We start from the raw sequence: 20,730 nt of genomic DNA on the forward strand, positions 1-20,730 counted from the left end.
CACCTCGTTTATCAGTTGCATGAACACAGTTGCCCCCCCCCCCCCCTGCAGTCTGAAAGGCAACACTCAGAATTGGTACCATCCCAAGGGGCAATTTAAGACTGTCTTCCATTCATCTCCCTCTTTAATTCTTACTTGGTAATATGCTTCCATCAAGTCATTTGGTAAATTCCTTCCCTTTGGGCAGGTACCCCAACACGTCCTTCATGAGGGTACTTATTCTTGATGCAAACACCATTAATCCCACAGAAAGGAAAGGAAAAGAGAAAGGAAAGGAAAAGAGAAAGGAAAGGAAAAGAGAAAGGAAAGGGAAAGGAAATGGAAAAGAAGGAAAGGAAAAAGGAAATGAAATGGGAAAGAAGAAAAGAAAGGATGAAGAAGGGAGGGAAAGGGAAGGGAAAAGAAAAAAGAAGGGAAAAGGAAATAAGGAAAGGAAAAGAGAAAGGAAAGGAAATGGCAAAGCAGGAAAAGGAAAAGAGAAAGGAAAGGAAAAAGGAAAGGAAATGGGAAAGAAGAAAGGAAAGGAAAAGAGAAAGGAAGATAGGAGGAGGACAGAAAGGGAAAGGAAAGAGTGGAAAGGATTGGTAGTGCTCAAAAATGAAGTCTCAAGATCCCGTGGACCTCTTTGGCTCAGACAGTCCAATTCCATGCTGGTTCCCTCTCTCCCCAAAGCAAAGGGATCGCAGAAAGACTGTCCAGTCCAGAACGGGCAGTCTTCAGACGACTCAATGCTTGAGAAACCCTGGATGTGCAGAGAAAAGTAGGCTACAACCAGCAAATCATGTTTTCCCAGGAACCAACGAAGCCCCATAGGACCAATGGGAATTCTCCCTTCTGCAGCGTCATCTGTCTCCGGGCAGAGTCTTTCTTGATTTCACCAATCACAGATGGAAGAGAGAGTTCGGTGCAGAGAGAGAGAGAGAAGGGAGGGAGGGGGGATATTTTCAGTCATATTTTAAGACATTAAAAAACACTGTGCTGCAGTTTGAAACTTCTGTGCGGCATTTTCTTGTTATGTGCGCGGCCGCGCAGGCGCGCAGCTTAGAGGGAACATTGCTGCCAAAAGCACCAAAACCTGGTTCAACGACCGTCCAGCAAACTCGCCTGACCTGAACCCCAAAGAGAATCTATGGGGCATTGCCAAGAGAAAGATGAGAGACATGAGACCGAACAATGCAGAAGAGCTGAAGGCCGTTATTGAAGCATCCTGGCCTTCCATAACACCTCAGCAGTGCCACAGACTGATAGCTTCCATGCCATGCCACATTGAGGCAGTAATTGCTGCAAAAGGGGCCCAAACCAAGTACTGAGTACATATGCATGCTTATACTTTTCAGAGGTCTGATATTGTTCTATGTACAATCCTTGTTTTATTGATTGCATGTAATATTCTAATTTTCTGAGATTGTGGATTTGGGGTTTTCATGAGCTGTAAGCCATAATCATCACAATTATGACAAATCACGGCTTGAACTATCTTGCTTTGCATGTAATGAGTCTATCTCCTATATTAGTTTCACCTTTTAAGTTGCATTACTGAAATAAATGAACTTTTGCACGATATTCTAATTTTTTGAGTTTCAACTGTAGTTATTTAATTAAGAAAAAGGTGAAATATTATTAACTATTATCCTTCAGTTTCTTCATCGTGTTACGGTGAAAACAACAGCTTCCAAATGTTTTCTATAGGCAGGTCCTTCTATTATATTTTTTTCCTTGCTAAATTCTTGTACCTCAGAAACATTCATAGGTTTCCTTCTATATACCAAAAAGACCACTTAAATGTTTTTAATCTTTCTATCTTTCTTTCAAGTACTTTATAGTTGATTTGAAAGTGTATTTTGGATACAAAATCTTTTCTACATTCCCATCTCCACAATTAGAAGGGACAGACTTTGGAGTATATACTTGCAAAAAAATGGTTATATATAAATTGTTTTTGACATAGAGTGTAATATATGTTAAGGAATTTAAAAGCAGCATTCTACAGTGATGCCTTATAACACCATCTGAATTCTTATCAAGAATTACAAGGCAACAAATAATTATAGGCTATTCTGTCAGTCTCATAAAGGTTAAGCCAAATGTAATTTATTCATTTATAGATATGAAGCTATAATGTATATAAAGGCATTTGTTTACCTTTGAGGCATAAATTGATGGCTTTTGTACTGATGAATGATCAAAGAACTTTAACAAAAATAAAGCAGTCATTTTCAATTGGAATTACCAGTGGACATCACTTGTAGTAGGCAAAAATTAGTTCACGTGTTTATCAGGATATCAAGACAAAGGGATTAGTGATTATTTTTGGAAATGAATGGTGTTATATTATCCTGCTCAAATCCGATGTGCAATTTGGTGTGCAATCCCATTTCTTTTCAAAGAGCAGATGTCACCTACAACCAGATGATCTTTGCCCAATTTCATCTTCCCCAATTATATCCATTCTTAGACCAGGAATCCTAGCTTGCTGTCACACGTCTTATTCAGGTGTGGGTTGCTGCCAGCGTTGCTGCTGGTTCACTTTGCACGTGCTTTGCGCAGTTGACAGTAAATTGTTCTGCGCATGCACAGAACATGAAAAAATCAGTAAAAACATGCCGGCAACAGCATTGTCGACTGGGGAAATGGTTAGGGTTAGGGTTAGGGTTAGGGTGGTCAGACTGGGTCGCTGCCGGTGTGGACGACCAAGGCCAAAATACTACTACTGGTTCACTCAAACTGGTGCAAACCAGAAGCAACCCACCTCTGGTCTTATTACCTCTCAGTTACACTATAAAATATACTTTTTGTGAGGTTACTCTTGAAGACCACACTGAAGCCTCAAATGGCCCATGATGCAGTGGCATGGATAGGTTTAGCATGTTTAAGTACATCCATATACAGGTGAAACTCGAAAAATTAGAATATTGTGCAAAAGTTCGTTTATTTCAGTAATGCAACTTAAAAGGTGAAAATAATATATGAGATAGACTCATTACATGCAAAGCAAGATAGTTCAAGCCATGAGGTGTTATGGAAGTTGTTATGCTTCAATAGTGGCCTTCAGCTTTTCTGCATTGTTCGGTCTCATGTCTCTCATCTTTCTCTTGGCAATGCCCCATAGATTGTCTATGGGGTTCAGGTCAGGTGAGTTTGCTGGCCAATCAAGCACAGTAATCCCACGGTCATTGAACCAGGTTTTGGTGCTTTTGGCAGTATGGGCAGGTGCCAAGTCCTGTTGGAAAATGAAGTCAGCATCCCCATAAAGATCGTCTGCAGAAGGAAGCATGAAGTGTGCCAAAATCTCCTGGTAGACGGCTGCATTGACCCTGGACTTAATGAAGCACTGTGGACCAACACCAGCAGATGACATGGCTCCCCAAATCAACACAGATTGTGGAAACTTCACACTGGACTTCAAGCATCTTGCAGTGTGTGCAGTGTGTGCCTCTCCATTCTTCCTCCATATTCTGGGTCCTTGGTTTCCAAATGAGATGCAAAAGTTGCTCTCAGCAGAAAAGTGGACTTTGGACCACTGAGCAACAGACCAAGTCTGTTTTTCTTTAGCCCAGGTAGGATGCTTTTGATGTTGTTTGTTGTTCAGGAGCAGCTTGACAAGAGGAATATGACATTTGAAGCCCATGTCCAGGATCCGCCTGTGTGTGGTGGCTCTTGATGCACTGACTCCAGCCTCAGTCCACTCCTTGTGAAAGTCCCCAACACTTTTGAATGGCCTTTTCCTGACAATCCTCTCTAGGCTGCGGTCAATCCTGCTGCTTGTGCACCTTTTTCTTCCACACTTTTCCCTTCCACATAACTTTCTATTAATGTGCTTTGATGCAGCACTTTGGGAACATCCAACTTCTTTTGCAATTACCTTTTCAGGCTTTCCTTCCTTATGGAGGGTGTCAATGATGGTTTTCTGCACAACTGTCAGATCAGCAGTCTTTCCCATGATTGTGATTCCTACTGAACCAGACTGAGAGACCATTTAAAGGCCCAGGAACCCTTTGCAGGTGTTATGGCTTAATTAGCTGATCAGAGTGGGACACTTTCAGCCTAGAATATTGCACCTTTTCACAATATTCTAATTTTCTGAGATTGTGGATTTGGGATTTTCATGAGCTATAAACCATAATCATCACAATTATGACAAATCACGGCTTGAACTATCTTGCTTTGCATGTAATGAGTCTATCTCATATATTAGTTTCACCTTTTAAGTTGCATTACTGAAATAAATGAACTTTTGCACGATATTCTAATTTTTTGAGTTTCACCTGTAAACCCCATTAATCAGCTGAGCTGGCTTCTTACAAGCTTCCAGATATAATTCAGGGTGTTATCTAAAGGTCTAAAATGGATAGGCTATTAACAGGATTGCCTAAAGGTCTAAAATGGATAGGCTACTAACAGGATTTCCTTTCTTCAATGGTATCTGCTTGCCCACATTCCCTACAAGGAAACAAAAGACTCTGAAGGGACCTACGAGGTGTACTTTTAATTGTGGTTCCTGCCCTTTGGAATGATCTCCCTCCCCTCAATGAATAGCTGCCCCAAACCTTTTGGCTTTTTAGGAAGGCACTTAATAACTTGGATTGTTTTGGGGGCATTGGGAACAGGATGTCTAAAATGTTTGCTTGGAAGAGTGTAGTAAATGTGAGTTTTTGATCATCTACCAGTGCTTATTTACTCATTTTTAATTGTAACTGTTCTTTTTGTAAACCTAATTAATTGTTGAAGGAACTAAAAGGTAAAGTAAAAATGAACTGTGCATCATTGTATAAGAGTATTGTGACAGAAAGGAATATAAGATCTAGCCAACCGTATCTGTACACTTTTATTATTCATTCAGTTAGGTGCTGCCCACCTTCTTGTGTGAGGAGGCCAAACAGCAAAGTTCCCTCTTTTTCACACCCACCCATTTCTGTTCCTTTTGCATTCTGCTTACTTTGTTCTTCTGGATGTCAACTGTGAAATGCTTTGAAAATAAAAATGCTTCTCTCTTTTGTTCAACTGCTTCTTTTCCAAGTACAAAAACGTGTTGCACTGTACTTCAATGAATCTATAGGAAGGAATAAGCTTAGTAATTGATTTTTGGATAATCTGTTTTGTCCCCTCTTCCCATTTTTCGCTCTTTCTAGTTTTAAAGTTACCATAGTACATTGGATTTCTAAATCCTGTGGAATCAACTGAGTTTTAAAAATATGCTTCTGGTTTTCAATTTTAGAGAACAATGTGTAATACTAAATTTACTAAATACTATACAATGTAAAAATATCTGAAAAAACATTACTGTGGAAAATACTGGGTTCAATTGCATAACAGGCTAGAACATTATTCCTTAAAATACTTGCTTAATCATTGTAACACATCAAAGAAAAAATGCAGTCTCAGAAGGATTTTTAGTCCTCCAAGCCTAGTTTGACTCCTTGTGACTACATGGACATATACATTTCTCCTTCTCTCTTAGCACTTTTATGAAAATAAGTATGCTTTTCTTTCTCTACATTACTTTTTTTAAAGATCAACCAATGTCAGTTTGGTGCTATAGCAGACAAATAAAATTATGGGCACATAAGAATGTCAGCTTTATCAAGCATCATCCTGCTCTACCCATTATTACTACCTACTAACTGTTTCTTATGACATGCCGATTACTCTAGTATATGACTTCTAAGAATGCAGTTTGAGGGAAAGGGCAGGTAAGGTATTCAATGACCCTGACAAAAGAATTAAGCAGTGTAATTTTCAAGGAACGGCCTCTGAGCTAGAATGAATATGCAAGAGAGACAAGTGGAATACCAGCTATGTCTCTTAGCAGTGCAGTCTTAATGCAGGTTTATTTGGAAGCAATTCTTAACTATCTTTAATGCAAATTAATACATGAAAGATCACACGTAACAGAATCAAAATAACCAAGGGCCTCAAAACGAGGAATGGTTTGTATGTTTGGGATGTTTTAAAAACTGTAATGTAACTTATTGTAACAAAATTAGCTGATTGAAAAGAAAATTCCAGAATGTTGCCCTGTAACCAATTTGGGGGATCAGTGCCAATGATATAAAAACATGGAATGAGAAAACAGAATTTGCAATCTTATTGTTTACAATTAATGCCTTGATAAAAGGGTACAGTTGTTCTTGAAAGACATGCCTTTTAAAAAAATTATAGAATATACTAGTGATATTCACATTTTAGAATTTATTTTGTAAAATTAAATACTTTTTCCATATGATATTAATGTGGTCAACATGACATAGGGAATACATTATAGGAAACTGTATATAAAGCAATTTATTTTAATACCTTATCTTCTAAATTAATTGAACTATATATCATGTTCTGGGTATATTATTTCTGCAGCTGTCCAAAGTAGATAATTATTAATTCCAAAAGGTTTTAGCAGAATTCCATTAACAAAAGTTCCCATATTGTATTAGAAAGCTGTATTTGCAGATAAATCAAAAAATCTAAATACATAATTATTAGAGAATTATTAGAGAATTATTAAAGGAAGATCTTTCTATGATAGAAACAGATACAAAATAAAAATTAGTTATATTGTTTTACAGTAGATGTACATATTCCAGCTTTAGAGAGCATGGCTTTCTAATCCTTGGAATGGGAAACAAATGTAAATGCTATTGTAAATGGCTTTGAAAGTTAAATCCATTACTATGAAACATGATTTCCTGTACTGGAAATAGACATAAGGTTTAATGTTGATTTACATTAGACTTTAATCACAAGGAAGGTAAGATTACGCCACAAGCTCTGAAAACAAAAAAAACCTGAGTAAACTCAACTCACAAGAAAAAGAGTGTTCATTATTGCCTTTATAAATAGACTTTTTTGAAGATGAATTCATATTCAAAACCAGATCTAGTGTTTTACATAAGTTTTACAAAATATGTAAATAAAAACTATTGCAACTATTTGTCCAAATGATTATTATGAATGAATGCTAATATTCTACATGTAATGAGAAAAAATGCTGGCACTATGGTTCAAAATATTGTATCTGGTTCTACTAAAACATCAGGAAAGAAATTTAATTTGATCATGTTCCTCTGAAGGAAAATTAATAACTGTATTTTTATACTTGGTAAACTGCTTCATTCTGTTTACATATGCTCAGTCTCCAGCTGGGTCGTTGTATCTTCAAAACCAGAAAACTATTCTGACAATGTGCTTTGGTCACTAACAGTGGACACTTGATTTACATCTTCAACATCAGGATCTGAATTTGCTGTGCAATTTGTTTCATTAAGTATTGAAGGAGATCTATATTCTTGGACAGCTAATGGATGACTTTCTAAAACATTATTTTCATTATGACCAGTGGAAATTGAAGGGCTGCTTGCATCTGAATCACAGACTAAATTTTGCTGAGAAACAAGAATATCATTTTGAGATTTTAGACATGTGTCCATGAAGAATAATGAATGACATGCTGCTTTTTGTTTTTGATACAGAGGTCCATTTTTTCTGGATGAAACAGGTTTTTTTTCAAATGCAGTTTTAGCTTTTGAGTTAATTTCTGATTTATTATAAGCATATTGAGTTTTATTGAAAGACACTGAGGGAGAAATCAAAGTCTCATAATTATTTCTGGAAACTTCTTTGACAGAACATATATATGGAGTATTTCCTGTCCAAGTACAATTATTTGAAAAGAAACTTCTAGGTATTGGTGACTGCTTTGAAATGTTCTGTTTAGATGTCTCAAAACAATTACTTTCAGAAGATAAATCTGAAGGAAAATGTTTTCCAGTAACAATATTTGGATTAAAACTGATGGTTGTGCTAGTACTAATGGTAGTAGTAGCAGCAATTTTTGAAGAGAAGGATGAAGAGATTTTCCCATTTATATTTCTCAGGTTGCAAACTTTGCTTTTAGGATTTTCCAGAAAGGAAGTGGACAACACTAACTTTTGTTTTTGGAAAGACGAAGTAGATGATACTTTCAAGTTGGCATCAAAATTTGAAAAATGCTCTATAACTTCTGTTGAGACTGGTTTTAAAGTCTTCTTTTGTTGTATAGTTGTCTCAGATACAGTTGGGCATGCAGTAAATGAGAACAGAGTTTTAGGATACATTTCTACAGGAGTCGGCCAAGGTTTTTCTGTCTTAAGACATCTATTGGTATTTTCCAACAGGTTAGTTTTCTTGGTGTCATTTTGAGTGCCTTTTGGGTCTAATATATTCAAACTACTACTTGAGCCACAAAAATTGAAGTTTGGGGTTTGTGTTTTGAATGCAAAACCAAGGGAATTCGATAAACTACATTTATTGCCACTTTGTTGTTGTAGTATTTGCGAATTTTGTTTCTTCTGATTATGTGTTTCAACATTTAGGCAAAACAAGCCATTTCCTGAAATTACCTTTTTGGAAAACCAAAATTTTGGCAATGTATTTCTTTCATGTAAATTCTCTGCATGTAATTCATCTGAATGTACTTCACGTTTCATGTAATGTATATAACGCAGCTCCTAAAATAGAAGAGGATACCATACTTATTGCAAATTTCCCAAAATGATTAACTGGTTTTATAATTATTTTCTACCAGCATTTCAGATTTATCTAGAATGTAGCAGTGACCTGACTGAACCAACTTTGGGTGATCTTTAAAAAGCTGAACAATGCTGAACATTGTTAATAAACCAGGAAACCCCAAATCTATACCCTAAGTTGAAAAAAACATTCTGTAAGGTAAAAATGCCAAACCAAGTTTGTGTTATTGCCCTCCAAAACTACAATAATCACATAGTCAACAGGAGTCAAAACTGACTTGAAGTATTCTTTATATTACTAAGTAAGTTACATGTTATAGTACTTAAATTTAGTTAGACATTACTAAATAACTACCCAGAAATAGCACAGTGAGCAAAGAATAAGATTATATTATTATTATATGATGAATCATAATTTGTCTTTTTTCAAAATGTTATCCAAGTAATATGGAGCGTATATGTACTTCATATAAAAGACGACCGAAATGTGGAGGCTGTAATACACTGGGTGGATTTGAATAACTTGACTCTTTTACATGATAACAAATAATCAGCTTAATTTAACAGTGGCACAGAAGATATAACCTAGATTTGATATTTGTGAGTGATCGTATAATCCAGCAATGCGTTAAAGTAGTTTGCCCACCTATTCCAAATCCTCAGCACTGGCCAAATATGTGTCAGTTTACTGCTGTAGTTCGACTTCACAGTATCCCCTTTAGATGTAGGCATAACTTTAACTTTAAAAAAGCCAACTGGCTGAAATTTCAAAGACGTTGGACAGTACTGTTTCTCAATACCTAAACCAAACTAAAGAGCCATGGTGGTTAGAATGCAGTTTTGTAGGCTAATTCTGCTGACAGCCGACCGCCAGCAGTTCAAGTCTCACCAGCTCAAGGTTGAGGCAGCCTTCCATCCTTCCGAGACCCAGATTGTTGCGAGCAATATGCTAACCCTTTAATCATTTAGAGAGGGCTGTAAAGAACTATGAAGTGGTATATAAGTCTCAGTACTATTGCTATTAAATAATTTTGTGGAGCATTAAAAATGTTCCCTGCTATCAGTCCTAACAGGATTGTAAACCAGCTATATCCAAGGCCTTACAGCGGAAACAAAGGAAAAACCACAGAAGTATCTCACTCTTTTTGAAGTTGATTCTATGGCAGAGAACATAATGAATGCAGGCCAACAGTTAATTACTTATACAGCTGAAGCTGGATTAAAACAAGAGGAACTGGACATACATATGTAGCCATAAAGTTTAGATTGTTGAGCCGCCTGAATGTCTCTTTCTTCGCACCAAACCACATCAGATCCCTGTCGGCTTCTTAAGAATGGCAACACAGATCAAAGGCCACCAAAACAGAAGATTAAGATCTATAGAAATGAAGATGAAACAACTAACTTATTGTCCCCCTTTATTATGGAAGAACTGAGAGAAGCTATAAGGAAGAGCAGGCCACTGAAAGCTGTTAGTTTGAATGACATCCTTATTGAACAGATAAATCAATTGGGGCAGAAAGCTAATTGGGGCAGTGACTACTAGAAATGTTTAACTGAATGCTTGAAACAATGTAAGATTCCTAGTGTCCGGCAAAAGGTTAAAGTTGTAGAAGTTTTAAAACTAGATAAAGAGGCCAATAACCCTAAGAAATACAGTTCAATTCTCTTATGCCATACCTACAAAATATTTGAAAGAATGATACAAAATCACCTCACTGTAGCTGTAGAATACTTTCTCATATCACAGCATGTTGGATTTCACCCTGAAAAAAGTTGTATCACACATATCCTGATTTTAACCCAGTATATCAAAGATGGATTCCAAAAGGGCAATGTAACAGGAACTTTATTCATAGATCTCACAGCCGCATGATACCATTAATCTTAGGAGAGTGAAGCAAAAAGTTCATGATATGACTAAAGTTTTTATATATAAATATCATCAGGAATCCGCTTGACAACCATATATTTCTTGTGGAGTTCCAGGCGAAGTAGATGCAGGAACCAAAGAAATAGCTTAAGATAGTGTATTGGCTCCAATTATTTTTTATATTTATACAAATGATCAGCCACTCCCTGAAGGTACTAACAATTATATGCTGATGATCAGGCAATGGCTGTACAGGGTGAAACATTTGAGGGGATTGAACACCGTTTAACTGAAACTCTGGTAGACCTGGATCAATACTATTGTGATAACCAGTTAAAACCAAATCCAACAAAAACTCAGGTATGTGCCTTCCATCTTGGAAATAAGTAGGATGCTGCATATTATATGGAATGGGAAGTTATTTGAGAATTGCTACAGCCCTATATATTTATCAGTTACTTTAGATAAGGCGCTAACATATAAGCAGCACTGAACCAATACTAAACTGAAGATCAGTGGATGAAACACCACCTTCAGGAAATACAATACAATACAATACAATAGTAGAGTTGGAAGGGACCTTGGAGGTCTTCTAGTCCAACCCCCTGCCTAGGCAGGAAACCCTATACCGTTTCAGACAGATGGCTATCCAACATCCTCTTAAAGACTTCCAGTGTTGGGGCATTCACAACTTCTGGAGGCAAGCTGTTCCACTGATTAATTGTTCTCACTGTCAGGAAATTTCTCCTCAGTTCTAAGTTGCTTCTCTCCTTGATTAGTTTCCACCCATTGCTTCTTGTTCTACCCTCAGGTGCTTTGGAGAATAGTTTGACTCCCTCTTCTTTGTGGGAGGAGCTTAATGAGCTCTACCTATCAAGGTTCCTTAAGACACTATCTCTGGTTCTTTGTTACTTGGTAAAAATCAGCACATGCTGGGAAAGTAGATGTTGCTCTGAATGAAGCTAGTAGAATTATAACCTGGTGCTTTAAAACTACCCTCTAGATAAGATCTAGCCAGTCCTGACCTGCCCGCTGATTGCAGAGAAGCAGCAGCATACAGAGAGGCATATCTTCTATATCTAGACAACATCCTCTCTATGTCCTACAACCAGCTCATGAGAGATTAAAATCCAGAAAAAGCTTCCTTAGGTCAACAAAAGATTTGAAGAATTTGAAAGTGGAGTGGGTTTATGGAAAGTAACAAAAAACCAACACTGGATGGAACCATTGGAGGAGCTGGCACCTTGGTATGATGAAAGCTGGGACGTATGGAAATTGTTGAATAGAATGTGCATGGGAACAAGATCTGGAGCCCTGCTGAATAGGGCTATCTGATGCCTTCTGACCTTTGCGACTCTGGTGACATGCAGAGAATAACACATATGTATACCTGCTCTTTTTGTCCTGATCAGGGTACACTTGAGGACCTCATGGCAGCACGGCAGAATACAATTAATATTGCTAGTTCCTGGGCAAGATTTCTTTAATTTGTACATACGTTAATCTTTTATATTTTAAATGTTATGTTGTATAATATGCCTTATTTTAATTGTGATGCTTCTGACACAAATAAACAAATGTGCTTCAAGATGAAAAGAAAAAAGATATGAATATTTTATTGAACTCTGTCTCTATTTGTGAGGTCACTGCAATTGGGTTAAAAAGTATAGTTATCTAGCCAGATACAGGAGCCCTTAAAGTATCCAAGCCACCCAGCTTACGTTTGAATTACAAAGGCATTAATACTAAACATATAATCTTACCTCATGACTCATGTTTTGAAATTTAGTAGTTGCTGACACTGACATATACTGAGTTGGAATATTCTTACCATTTTCCAAAACATCTTTTCCTGGCACTGGCTAAAAAAAGATATTTAAATTAAAAAAATGTTTTCATAGACCAACTGAAACATCTATTACCATCTTCTACATACAGTAACTTACGTGGAACTTATCTTGTTCAATTTTATCTTCCCATTTGTTTTCAGGACTTGCAGATGTAGAAGGTTCACCATTTCCGGAAGGAATGTCAGCTTTTAAGATGAAAGGTAAAAAAGAAAAGTGTATTGTCTTATATACTGATGACTATATTAAATATAGTTTATATAGACTATATTAAATACAGTGAAATAATTTTAGCCATAACTTCCATGTTTACAATTAGTGGAGGAAATGAAACATAAATACAAAGGGAAACGTTTCCTATTTATATAAAGAAAAGCTTTTAAAGTAAGTATGAATCATTTCAATAGCTGTATCATCCTACCTTTTGGAATATCCAAACTAACTTCAGTGATAGTCAAGGCTGAAATATCCTTAACTATAGATTTGATATCTAGCTGTATTTGTTTGCATTCTGGCTGATCTTCATGACCAGATGCCATCTGCATCAGCTCAAGCTGAGTCTTCATTCTGTACAACAACAAAATACAATTATACGGGATTCCCTCTTGCTGTTTTTTAAAAAAATGAGAAGCAGTATATAAAAAACATCTATAAACATAGAATACAAATGAAATATTTAATTAAAGAAACTTATTTGTGTCAAGCACAACTAAGTGAAATAAACTAAGTAAGTGAAAAACAAGTTGATTTTTATGGAGTTACTATCAGAAAAAACCACTGGTGAAAAACTAATGAAAAAATCCTAGAATTTACAAATAGCTCAAGGAGTAGAAAAAACAAAATCCAGACAACCAAAAGATTAGGAGAAATTACTGAAAGAAGGTAAGTAGTAAGCAGCTTTGTGATCAACAAAATTCATAAAATTACTTATTTTTTACATTGTGAACAGGGATTTGTCTACCTGATTGGTAACTGTACCAATCTAATTTTAAACTCTATTTACTAACTAAGTAGCTAATATTAACATTTCACATAAGAAAGTAGATTTCTTGACTTAAGAACATAAATCATACTCAGAATTTGACCAGTTATGGAAACTTATTATTTGACTTTTTTCATAATAAAAATTCAACATCCCTTAATATTTGTCGGTGAAGATATACTTAAGACAGGTGTCAGCAACCAGCTCTTTGGACCCTCTGCGGCAGCTCCCTGTCCCATCACTGGCTGGCCCCTCCCCGTCACTCCTCACCTGGCCTGAGAAGGTAAGGGCGATGGCAGAGGATGGAGAAGCGGCCGGGATTGATTATCTGGCGCCTCACTCTTCTGGAGCATGTTGGTGCTGGGCGTGCCTCGGTCACTTGGGGAGGCGTGCACTCTGTTCTCCGCCCCGAGACACTGGCTCGACCCGGCTGCAACCGATGCCAGCCTCACTAACACGACGGCTGGCGGGGTGGGAATGGGAGGGAACAACAGAAAGGGAGACGGGCCCACAGCACCCAGCCGCAGCTTTAAGAAGCTCAGGGCAGTGGGAAAAGGGGGCTGGCCCCACCAAACCTCACACGCCCATCCCGGGTCAGGAAAGCCGAGGCTGGGCCAAGCTGGCAAGCTCTCCTTGGGGCTCTTCGCTACTCCTTTTCTTTCTTCTTTTTGGAAATCCAGGCTGGCTGAGGAACGAGTGTGAACTGCAGTGGAGGCTTCCATTTGGGTGATCTTCCCCCTCCTTCCGTGACCCCCTGGCCAGATGAGTGAGCACAAGCGAGCAGGCGGGTTTGGCCAAAGCGCACATAGAGGCACATACAGGCAGCTGTCCGCTTGAGGGTCTCCGCGCTTGTGCGCATACTCCGGTCCCGCCACAATTAGCCAGGGGGTCGTGAGTGGAGAAGGAGGGTTGCCTGAAAGGAAGCCTCCATTGTGGTTCGCGCTCGTTCCTCAGCCAGCCTGGATTTCCAAAAAGAATACACAGAGAGAGATACAGAGGAGAGGGAGACACACAGAGAGGGGGAGAGACATAGGTAGAGATACAGAGAGGGGGGAGATAGAGGGGGAGAGGGAGAGACAGATATAAAGAGATATATAAAGAGGGGGAGGGAGGGGGGAGGGAGGGAGGGAGGGAGAGAGAGAGAAGGGTTTTGTGGTTCCTGGATCACTGCCCTAATGACAGGCTGGGTAGGCGTGGCTTGGGGGTCATATGACTGGGTGGAAGTGAGTGACATTGAGTTGGCCACACCCACCCAGGTTTCGTGGCTCCTGGTGGTTTTCTTTCTGTGGGAAACGGGTCCAAATGGCTCTTAAGAGTGTTTAAGATAGCAGGCCCGTCTTAAGACAAAAGGTTACACTTTTATACTTGCCTCAAAACAGTAAGTTCCAATATTGAACTTATCACTATTATACTTGAACTCGATAAGCATATTTTTTAAAATATGTTTCACTTAATATAGTCATAAATTTTTACACAAATCAGCACATAAAAATCTGATAAGGAATAAAGTATCTGGTGATTTTTTTAAAAACCACAAAATCATTTTCTTCTATTGAAAGTAATTACATACAATTGGGTTTATACATAAAGTACCTTTCATGCCTTAAAATATTTCCAAGATTTTACAATTACCTAATGTACATAATGCTAAATCCACTTTAAGTTACCTTTGGTTCAAATTGCATGCAACCTGTGAATTAAGAAAAATGAAAATTAAATTATTTCAATTATTATACATTACAACCCACCATATTATCACAATATTTTCAGAAATTAGATAATTAACCAATAGTCTGTACTGATTATCTCAACATAAAATCAGGAAAAGTTTTGAACATCTGATATACTGCTTGAAATGAAGGCATTTTGGGAATCTATTCAATGAAATCCTCAAATATTTTGTTTCTAATTCTACCATCCAAAAGTCTGTATACTGTCGTGTAAGTTTGCATGTCTGAATATTCAATGCCCGATCACACTTCCAACTAACAGAAACTATGTTGCACATTTTACGCAGGGCTAAAAAAATTAGTGAGGACCTTTTAAATAATGGAAAAAAATTTTCATTCTGTCATTTGATGTTGCTTTTCAGATTATCTCATTTCTTACTTTCCATTAAGATTTATTTGGAATTAATGTTTTGATATTTAGTCTTGCTTTGTTTTATTAGCTATATTTTATTGTTTGATAAGTCTAATATTGTTTTCTACACCGATTTTAATAAAGTTAGTCTGTTTAAATATCTTGAAAGGAAAGGAAAGATGTTTCAAGATGAATAGTCAATGTCTTGATTATGTCTTGCAGTAGAAGTCATGTACATATAGAACACATCCCTCTGAATGCCTCTCATTTCTCTCAGAGAGCATATTTAGTTGTGCTTTATGAAGGCATCTCTGAATCCACTATCTAAACATTAGAAAATATCAAATAGTTTAGCTATTGTTTAGGACACACCTACAATTATATTTAAAATACATTAATTACTGTTTTAAACAATATGGACAAACAACAAATCACTTTATAGCAAATCCAAAACAAAATGTGTTTACCTCTAAGAAATGCTGTGGATCACATTCATCTAAAAGGTTTTCACAGTCAATTAGAATATTTTCAATTGTTTTTCGGTGAGCTTCTTTCATATTCTTCCATATAAGATGCTCTTTCTCTTTTCTTTTCTTCTGGCTTTCAAGGTTTTTAAGCAACTCCTTCTTTCTGGTTTCCAAAGCATCATAGAGTTTTTCAAATTCAGTTTTAATCAATTCCTCTTCATTCTGCATTAGGACCTACAGTAACAGTGACAAAGACAAAACGTATGAGCACTGAAATGTTCCTATCCATGCAGAAGTCAAAATACCAGAAAGCACTGGTATTGTGTTTCTCTGTGTTTGCACGCACACATATGTGCATGTGATGGCTTTTGTCAGAGTTGACTTCTGGCAACTGACTTTAAAAAAAACCAAAGCCCCCAAAATGTTAAATCTGCATGTCTGAGGTGGGCAATCTTTTTGACTTTGGAATTGTAATTTCTTTTTGAAACCAGCCTAGGAGAAGAGGGTCACAAGAGACAAACCAGTAGTGGGTACGCTGCTACGGGGCCGGGCATCCACCGCGTGCACAGTGCATGCATGCGTACTTACCACCCGTGATGCTCCAGCTGCTCGGCAGAGCGTCACGCAGGCACCGTAGCTCCGTGCGCAAAATCCCCAATCGGCTCAAATACAGGTAAGGAGGGCGGCTGGCCCTCCGGAGCACCGTACCGGAACAGTACCTGGTGCTCCCAGCAGGCACCGGTATGCCCGTACTGGGGCGTACTGGTCATATCCCACCACTGAGACAAACTGATATACTATCACTGTAGTGAGGTAACATAAATTTGCAGATATTTAAGATGTTTTAATTTGAACATTATCCCCTACTCCACCATCACTATTCATAAGGGCTATGTCAGATTTTTAAAAGGTAAATCATGTGCTTTAATTCTATGCAAGGCCCTCAGCACTCACCTCTACCTAACTAAAATATGCAAAATGCTAAAAGCTGGAACATTTCAAATCCTTCAGAGGTTTTGAGATTGAAAGCAGTCCCCCTACTTTATTTTGTCACTAGGTTGCAACTATGACCAAAATTAAATGCTGTAAGCACTCTATTAGAGTTACTATGTTTTTATACCCATTTTAGTTTGTTCAAAGATTACTGTGCCCAACTTTCAGAATTACCAATAAATAAGATCATTGATAGGATTTTTTCCCAGTTATTTCAATTCACATATAGAAGTCTACAAAAGTTAAGTTTGGGTTACTTTCCCTGGAATTTTAATCCCAACCAAAAAGTGTATGAATACTTGAAAAAAAAGAACTCCAAGAATATGCTTTTATGATCATTTATTTAATTAGTTATGTTTCAGTATTAGATTATTATTGGCTATATTAGAAAAAAACTAACATGGGAAGTAACTTTTATTTCTTTTAATAGAAAACCTCCCAATCCATGTCATATTTTTTAAAAAGTAAAGAAAAAACACATATATTCATAAAAGCTTCTGACTGTTTTCAATTCCAACAGAAACAAAAGGATCAAATGCTTTATCAGTATCGTGTGAAAAATGGTTATGTCATTTTTTTTCAGGGACCTTGTAACTTTGAAAGGTCACTAAATGAACTGTTGTAAGTCAAGGACTATCTGTATACCATTATACCAATGGTAACATATGCTTAGAACAGAATTGAGAAAAATTAGTATTTTCACTGTATTCATGCACAAACACAATCCATTTGGTGAAATAGTTTTTCTCAGCTGATACTCAATTTGTTAATTCAGCTTACCTTTTCATCCTTTGGAGATAATGAGATTTCATTCATCATTTTCAGTTGCAATTCTCTTATTTTCTTCAGGTTACTAAAGAAGGCTAGCTGTAGAAAAAGTTTAAAAAGTTAAACCAATTTGAGATGCACAACACTTTATTTAAACATCATTTCTAATTACTTCAAATATTTTGAATAATTTTGCTTAAACTAAAAAAAATTCAGCAAAAATGTTTTCCACTTTTAATGTTAGTATTATGTTGTTTATCCAATATAGAAGGATTCAGCCTGACTTAGATTTCCAAAAATATATTCTGAAATAGGAATCTATTTCCTAATTTTACTGTTATTTCTTAGAATTTGGCTTACAAGTTACAATTTTAATTAAGGTCCTCAATCAGACATAAATTCCACTGAGATCAATAGGTTTGGTAAAAGTAAATAAGAACTAATAAGTTAAAGGAAAAGGGAGCGTGCAAATGAATGAACTCCTTATTTACATTCTATCCCAATTTTCTTTTGCTTATTTATTTGCTGCCTTTCAGGAAGGAAGTCCATGAAGCTTTCTTGGAAATATTTTCAAATGTGGTTTGTCATTGCTCGATTGCTTGCTTAAGGCCATACAACTAGTTTCGAGCCTAAGGCAGGTCTAGAACTCATGGTCTCCCATGCCTTAACCACTTTACCAAACCAGCACTTTTCTTATACTATGCATTTTTTTAGTGCTGCAAATGATACTTAGTATAGTATCATCATTAGTATCTTTTTATTTAGTATAGTAGAAAGATGGGCTAAAATACATAACAAAAACAATGGACAAGATGGCAATCAAACAAGATCCATTAGTATTTACATTAGTAAATAATATATGCAGAGAATTTTGTTTAAATTTTCACTTCCAAGTTTAATAGTTTGCTGCTTTGCTTTTTTGCTCTTCTATTGCACACCAGTCATTCATCAGCAGTGATAAATGTCAAACACTTCCTGGAGCAACTAAACAATTTACCTGAAAAGTAATATCCTTATATTAAGTGGTCAGTAGAAGGGTGTGCATAAGTCCACTAAAGTGCCTATGTCCCTGTCATTGTATTTTTATTCTTATTCTCATTTTTGTTTGACAAATTCCAATAAATAAATAAAATGAATATATGGACCTATCATTCTCTCAATGTTGTCTACCTATCTACCTACCTACCCATCCATCCATGTTTAAGATCTGCTGGTTCATACCTTTTAGGTTTTCCTATCTTCATATAAAATTTAACTATTATGATTGAATAGCTGGATTATCTCAAATTAAGTTACTGCTATACTTGCACAAGCATTTTGCTGTGTATATTTTATATACATCATTACATTCTAATACACGAAAACAAACTGTGAGTAGATTACAGATAGTCTTTGACTTACAACCACAATTGGGACCAAGTTTTCTGCTGCAAAGACCGTTGTTAAGAGAATTGTGCCTCATTTTATGCCCTCTTTTGCCATAGTTAAGAAACCATTGCAGTAGTTAAGTGAATCTGGCCTTCCTCCCCAGATTTATTGGAAGTCAGCAGAGGTTGATCACACAATCACAAAATACTGCAACCATTATAAATAGGGGCCTGTTGCCAGTGTCCTAATTTTGATTGTGTGACCATAGGAATGCTACAATGGTTGTTAAGTGCAAAGATCAGTCATAAGTTAAAATAAGTTTATTTCAGAGCCATTGTAACTTTGAACAGTTGCTAAAGAAATGGTTCTAAGTAGAGGATACGTTTTGTACTTAAAAAAAACCCTTGCTACAAAATCCTATCTCCTTATTCTAGAAGTCTTTCTTATGGTATTCTATTTGTGTTTGTTAAAGTTTCATCTACTTCTCAAGAGCTTTTAATGATTCATGCGTGGAGTGTGTCCTACAGAGAACTCTATTCTCTTTTATCAGTCTTCCCCCTGTATTTGACCGTCTTCAAATGTGCTGGGCCTTGAGAGAGGCCTTTTTAACACTTCTGGAAAGCATCATAGACATTCCTACAACTGCGTCTATGTTGGTTTGTCTTGGGAGGCCCACGTCACTTTTCCAGGGTCGCTCCCTTCCCTTCCCTCCACTCCACAGATCAGCGCGTACTTTTTCCTCCTGGTACACCGTGTCGATGAGGTTGACTGAATGGAAGACGCCGCGATGGTCTTCTGACACGCACTGCCCGCAGCCTCCGGAGCGGCACATTCGGCAGTAGAGCTGCAAAAGTCGCCCCGGGTGTTTCTTGCAGATCCCGCCCAGGGCAGCCAGTTGAGGGACCAGAGCTGACGAGTCCACCTCGGCTATCGCTTCCAGGCTAGGCTTCGTCGCCGGGCTAGCAGCCCTGAACAGTTTCACCACCTCGGCTAGCGTGGTGTTGACAGGTAACGCGGAGGCCCCGCGGTCGGAAGGAAGCGAGCAGAGTTTGCGGCACAGCGGGCATGACAGAATAATGGAGCCTCCGTCCCGGGATGGGCGGCCAGGAGCCCGCGGGCTCTGTTGGGGCGAGTCGCGGCTCCGAGGAGAGGGCCTCGACGCGGAGGACGAGGGCAATACGACACTCGCAGCTTGACTGAGATACTCGACGACGCAATGGCGGCAGAAGTTGTGAGAGCAGACGGGCAGCGTGACCGGATCCTCGAAGAGCGACAGGCACACCGCACAAGTCAGGCTGGCCTCCATTTGCTCACGCCTTGCCAGCGTCCCACCAAATGAGGGTCAAGATGGATGTTTAGGGTTCTAAACTGTCCTTCCGAGAAAGAAGGACTTTCCCACCTCGACTCTACTCAACGCTTCCGCAAATAAACAAACGCCCAGCTTTCCTCTATTTGTCATTTACTGACAACTGCCATTCTCAGACCACGTCCCACCCCCTTTTCCCAGTAAAGAGCCAATTAAGAGGAAAACGAAACCGTTGGCGTTCAAACTCCTTTCTCCCCGCCTCTTAATATAATTCCAACGGATAATTAATTCAGATTGGCAGTATTTTCCGCCAATGAACTTGCAGGCTTTCCTGCTTTCCTGTTTTGCCAACGGAAGGCTGAAAGAAGTGGAAGAGAAAGAGTTTGTCCTGGGGGGGGGGGGGTGTTACACGGTAGCTCGAGCGGTCTGTATTTTTAATAGCGTCTATGAAAACGGGCCGATTACATTTTGAGACTCAAAAAACCCTGCGTTTCTTGTTGTGTATTAAAGCCTTCCTCACTTCTATATACTCATTTCTCGTGA

General features: G+C 37.8%; 1 protein-coding gene across 6 annotated transcripts; it reads right to left on the minus strand.

Moving 5' to 3' along the window:
• Window positions 1-4,815: 4,815 nt before the first annotated feature.
• LOC309395092 (tripartite motif-containing protein 59-like) lies at window positions 4,816-20,454 on the minus strand. 6 transcript variants are annotated; one of them, XM_081958888.1, is made up of 9 exons: window positions 19,615-20,450; window positions 17,526-17,612; window positions 15,753-15,986; window positions 14,871-14,893; window positions 12,643-12,788; window positions 12,321-12,409; window positions 12,138-12,236; window positions 8,373-8,480; window positions 4,816-5,050 (listed from the first exon to the last, which is right to left on the minus strand). In XM_081958888.1, exons 1-9 carry the CDS (start codon window positions 20,185-20,187, stop codon window positions 5,042-5,044), a joined length of 1,368 nt encoding a protein of 455 aa, XP_081815014.1. In that variant the 5' UTR covers window positions 20,188-20,450; the 3' UTR covers window positions 4,816-5,041. The 6 variants fall into 6 exon arrangements, with proteins under 6 accessions (XP_081815014.1, XP_081815015.1, XP_081815016.1 ...); XM_081958889.1 differs by lacking the exon at window positions 12,138-12,236 and having other exon boundaries at window positions 19,615-20,454; XM_081958890.1 differs by lacking the exon at window positions 8,373-8,480.
• Window positions 20,455-20,730: the final 276 nt, after the last annotated feature.

The sequence above is a fragment of the Natrix helvetica genome (genome assembly GCF_964273705.1).
Source record: "Natrix helvetica genome assembly, chromosome: 7".
Classification (NCBI taxonomy): Eukaryota; Metazoa; Chordata; class Lepidosauria; order Squamata; family Natricidae; genus Natrix; species Natrix helvetica.

Excerpts from the sequence above, each read along its gene's own strand:
- LOC309395092 (XM_081958886.1), bottom strand. The coding sequence starts at position 20,187 with ATGGAGGCCAGCCTGACTTGTGCGGTGTGCCTGTCGCTCTTCGAGGAT. Across the intron at positions 17,613-19,614 it reads CGGTGTACCAGGAGGAAAAA|CTAGCCTTCTTTAGTAACCT; the intron begins GTACGCGCTGAT and ends CTTTTTCTACAG. Across the intron at positions 12,410-12,642 it reads TAGTTTGGATATTCCAAAAG|CTGACATTCCTTCCGGAAAT; the intron begins GTAGGATGATAC and ends TCATCTTAAAAG.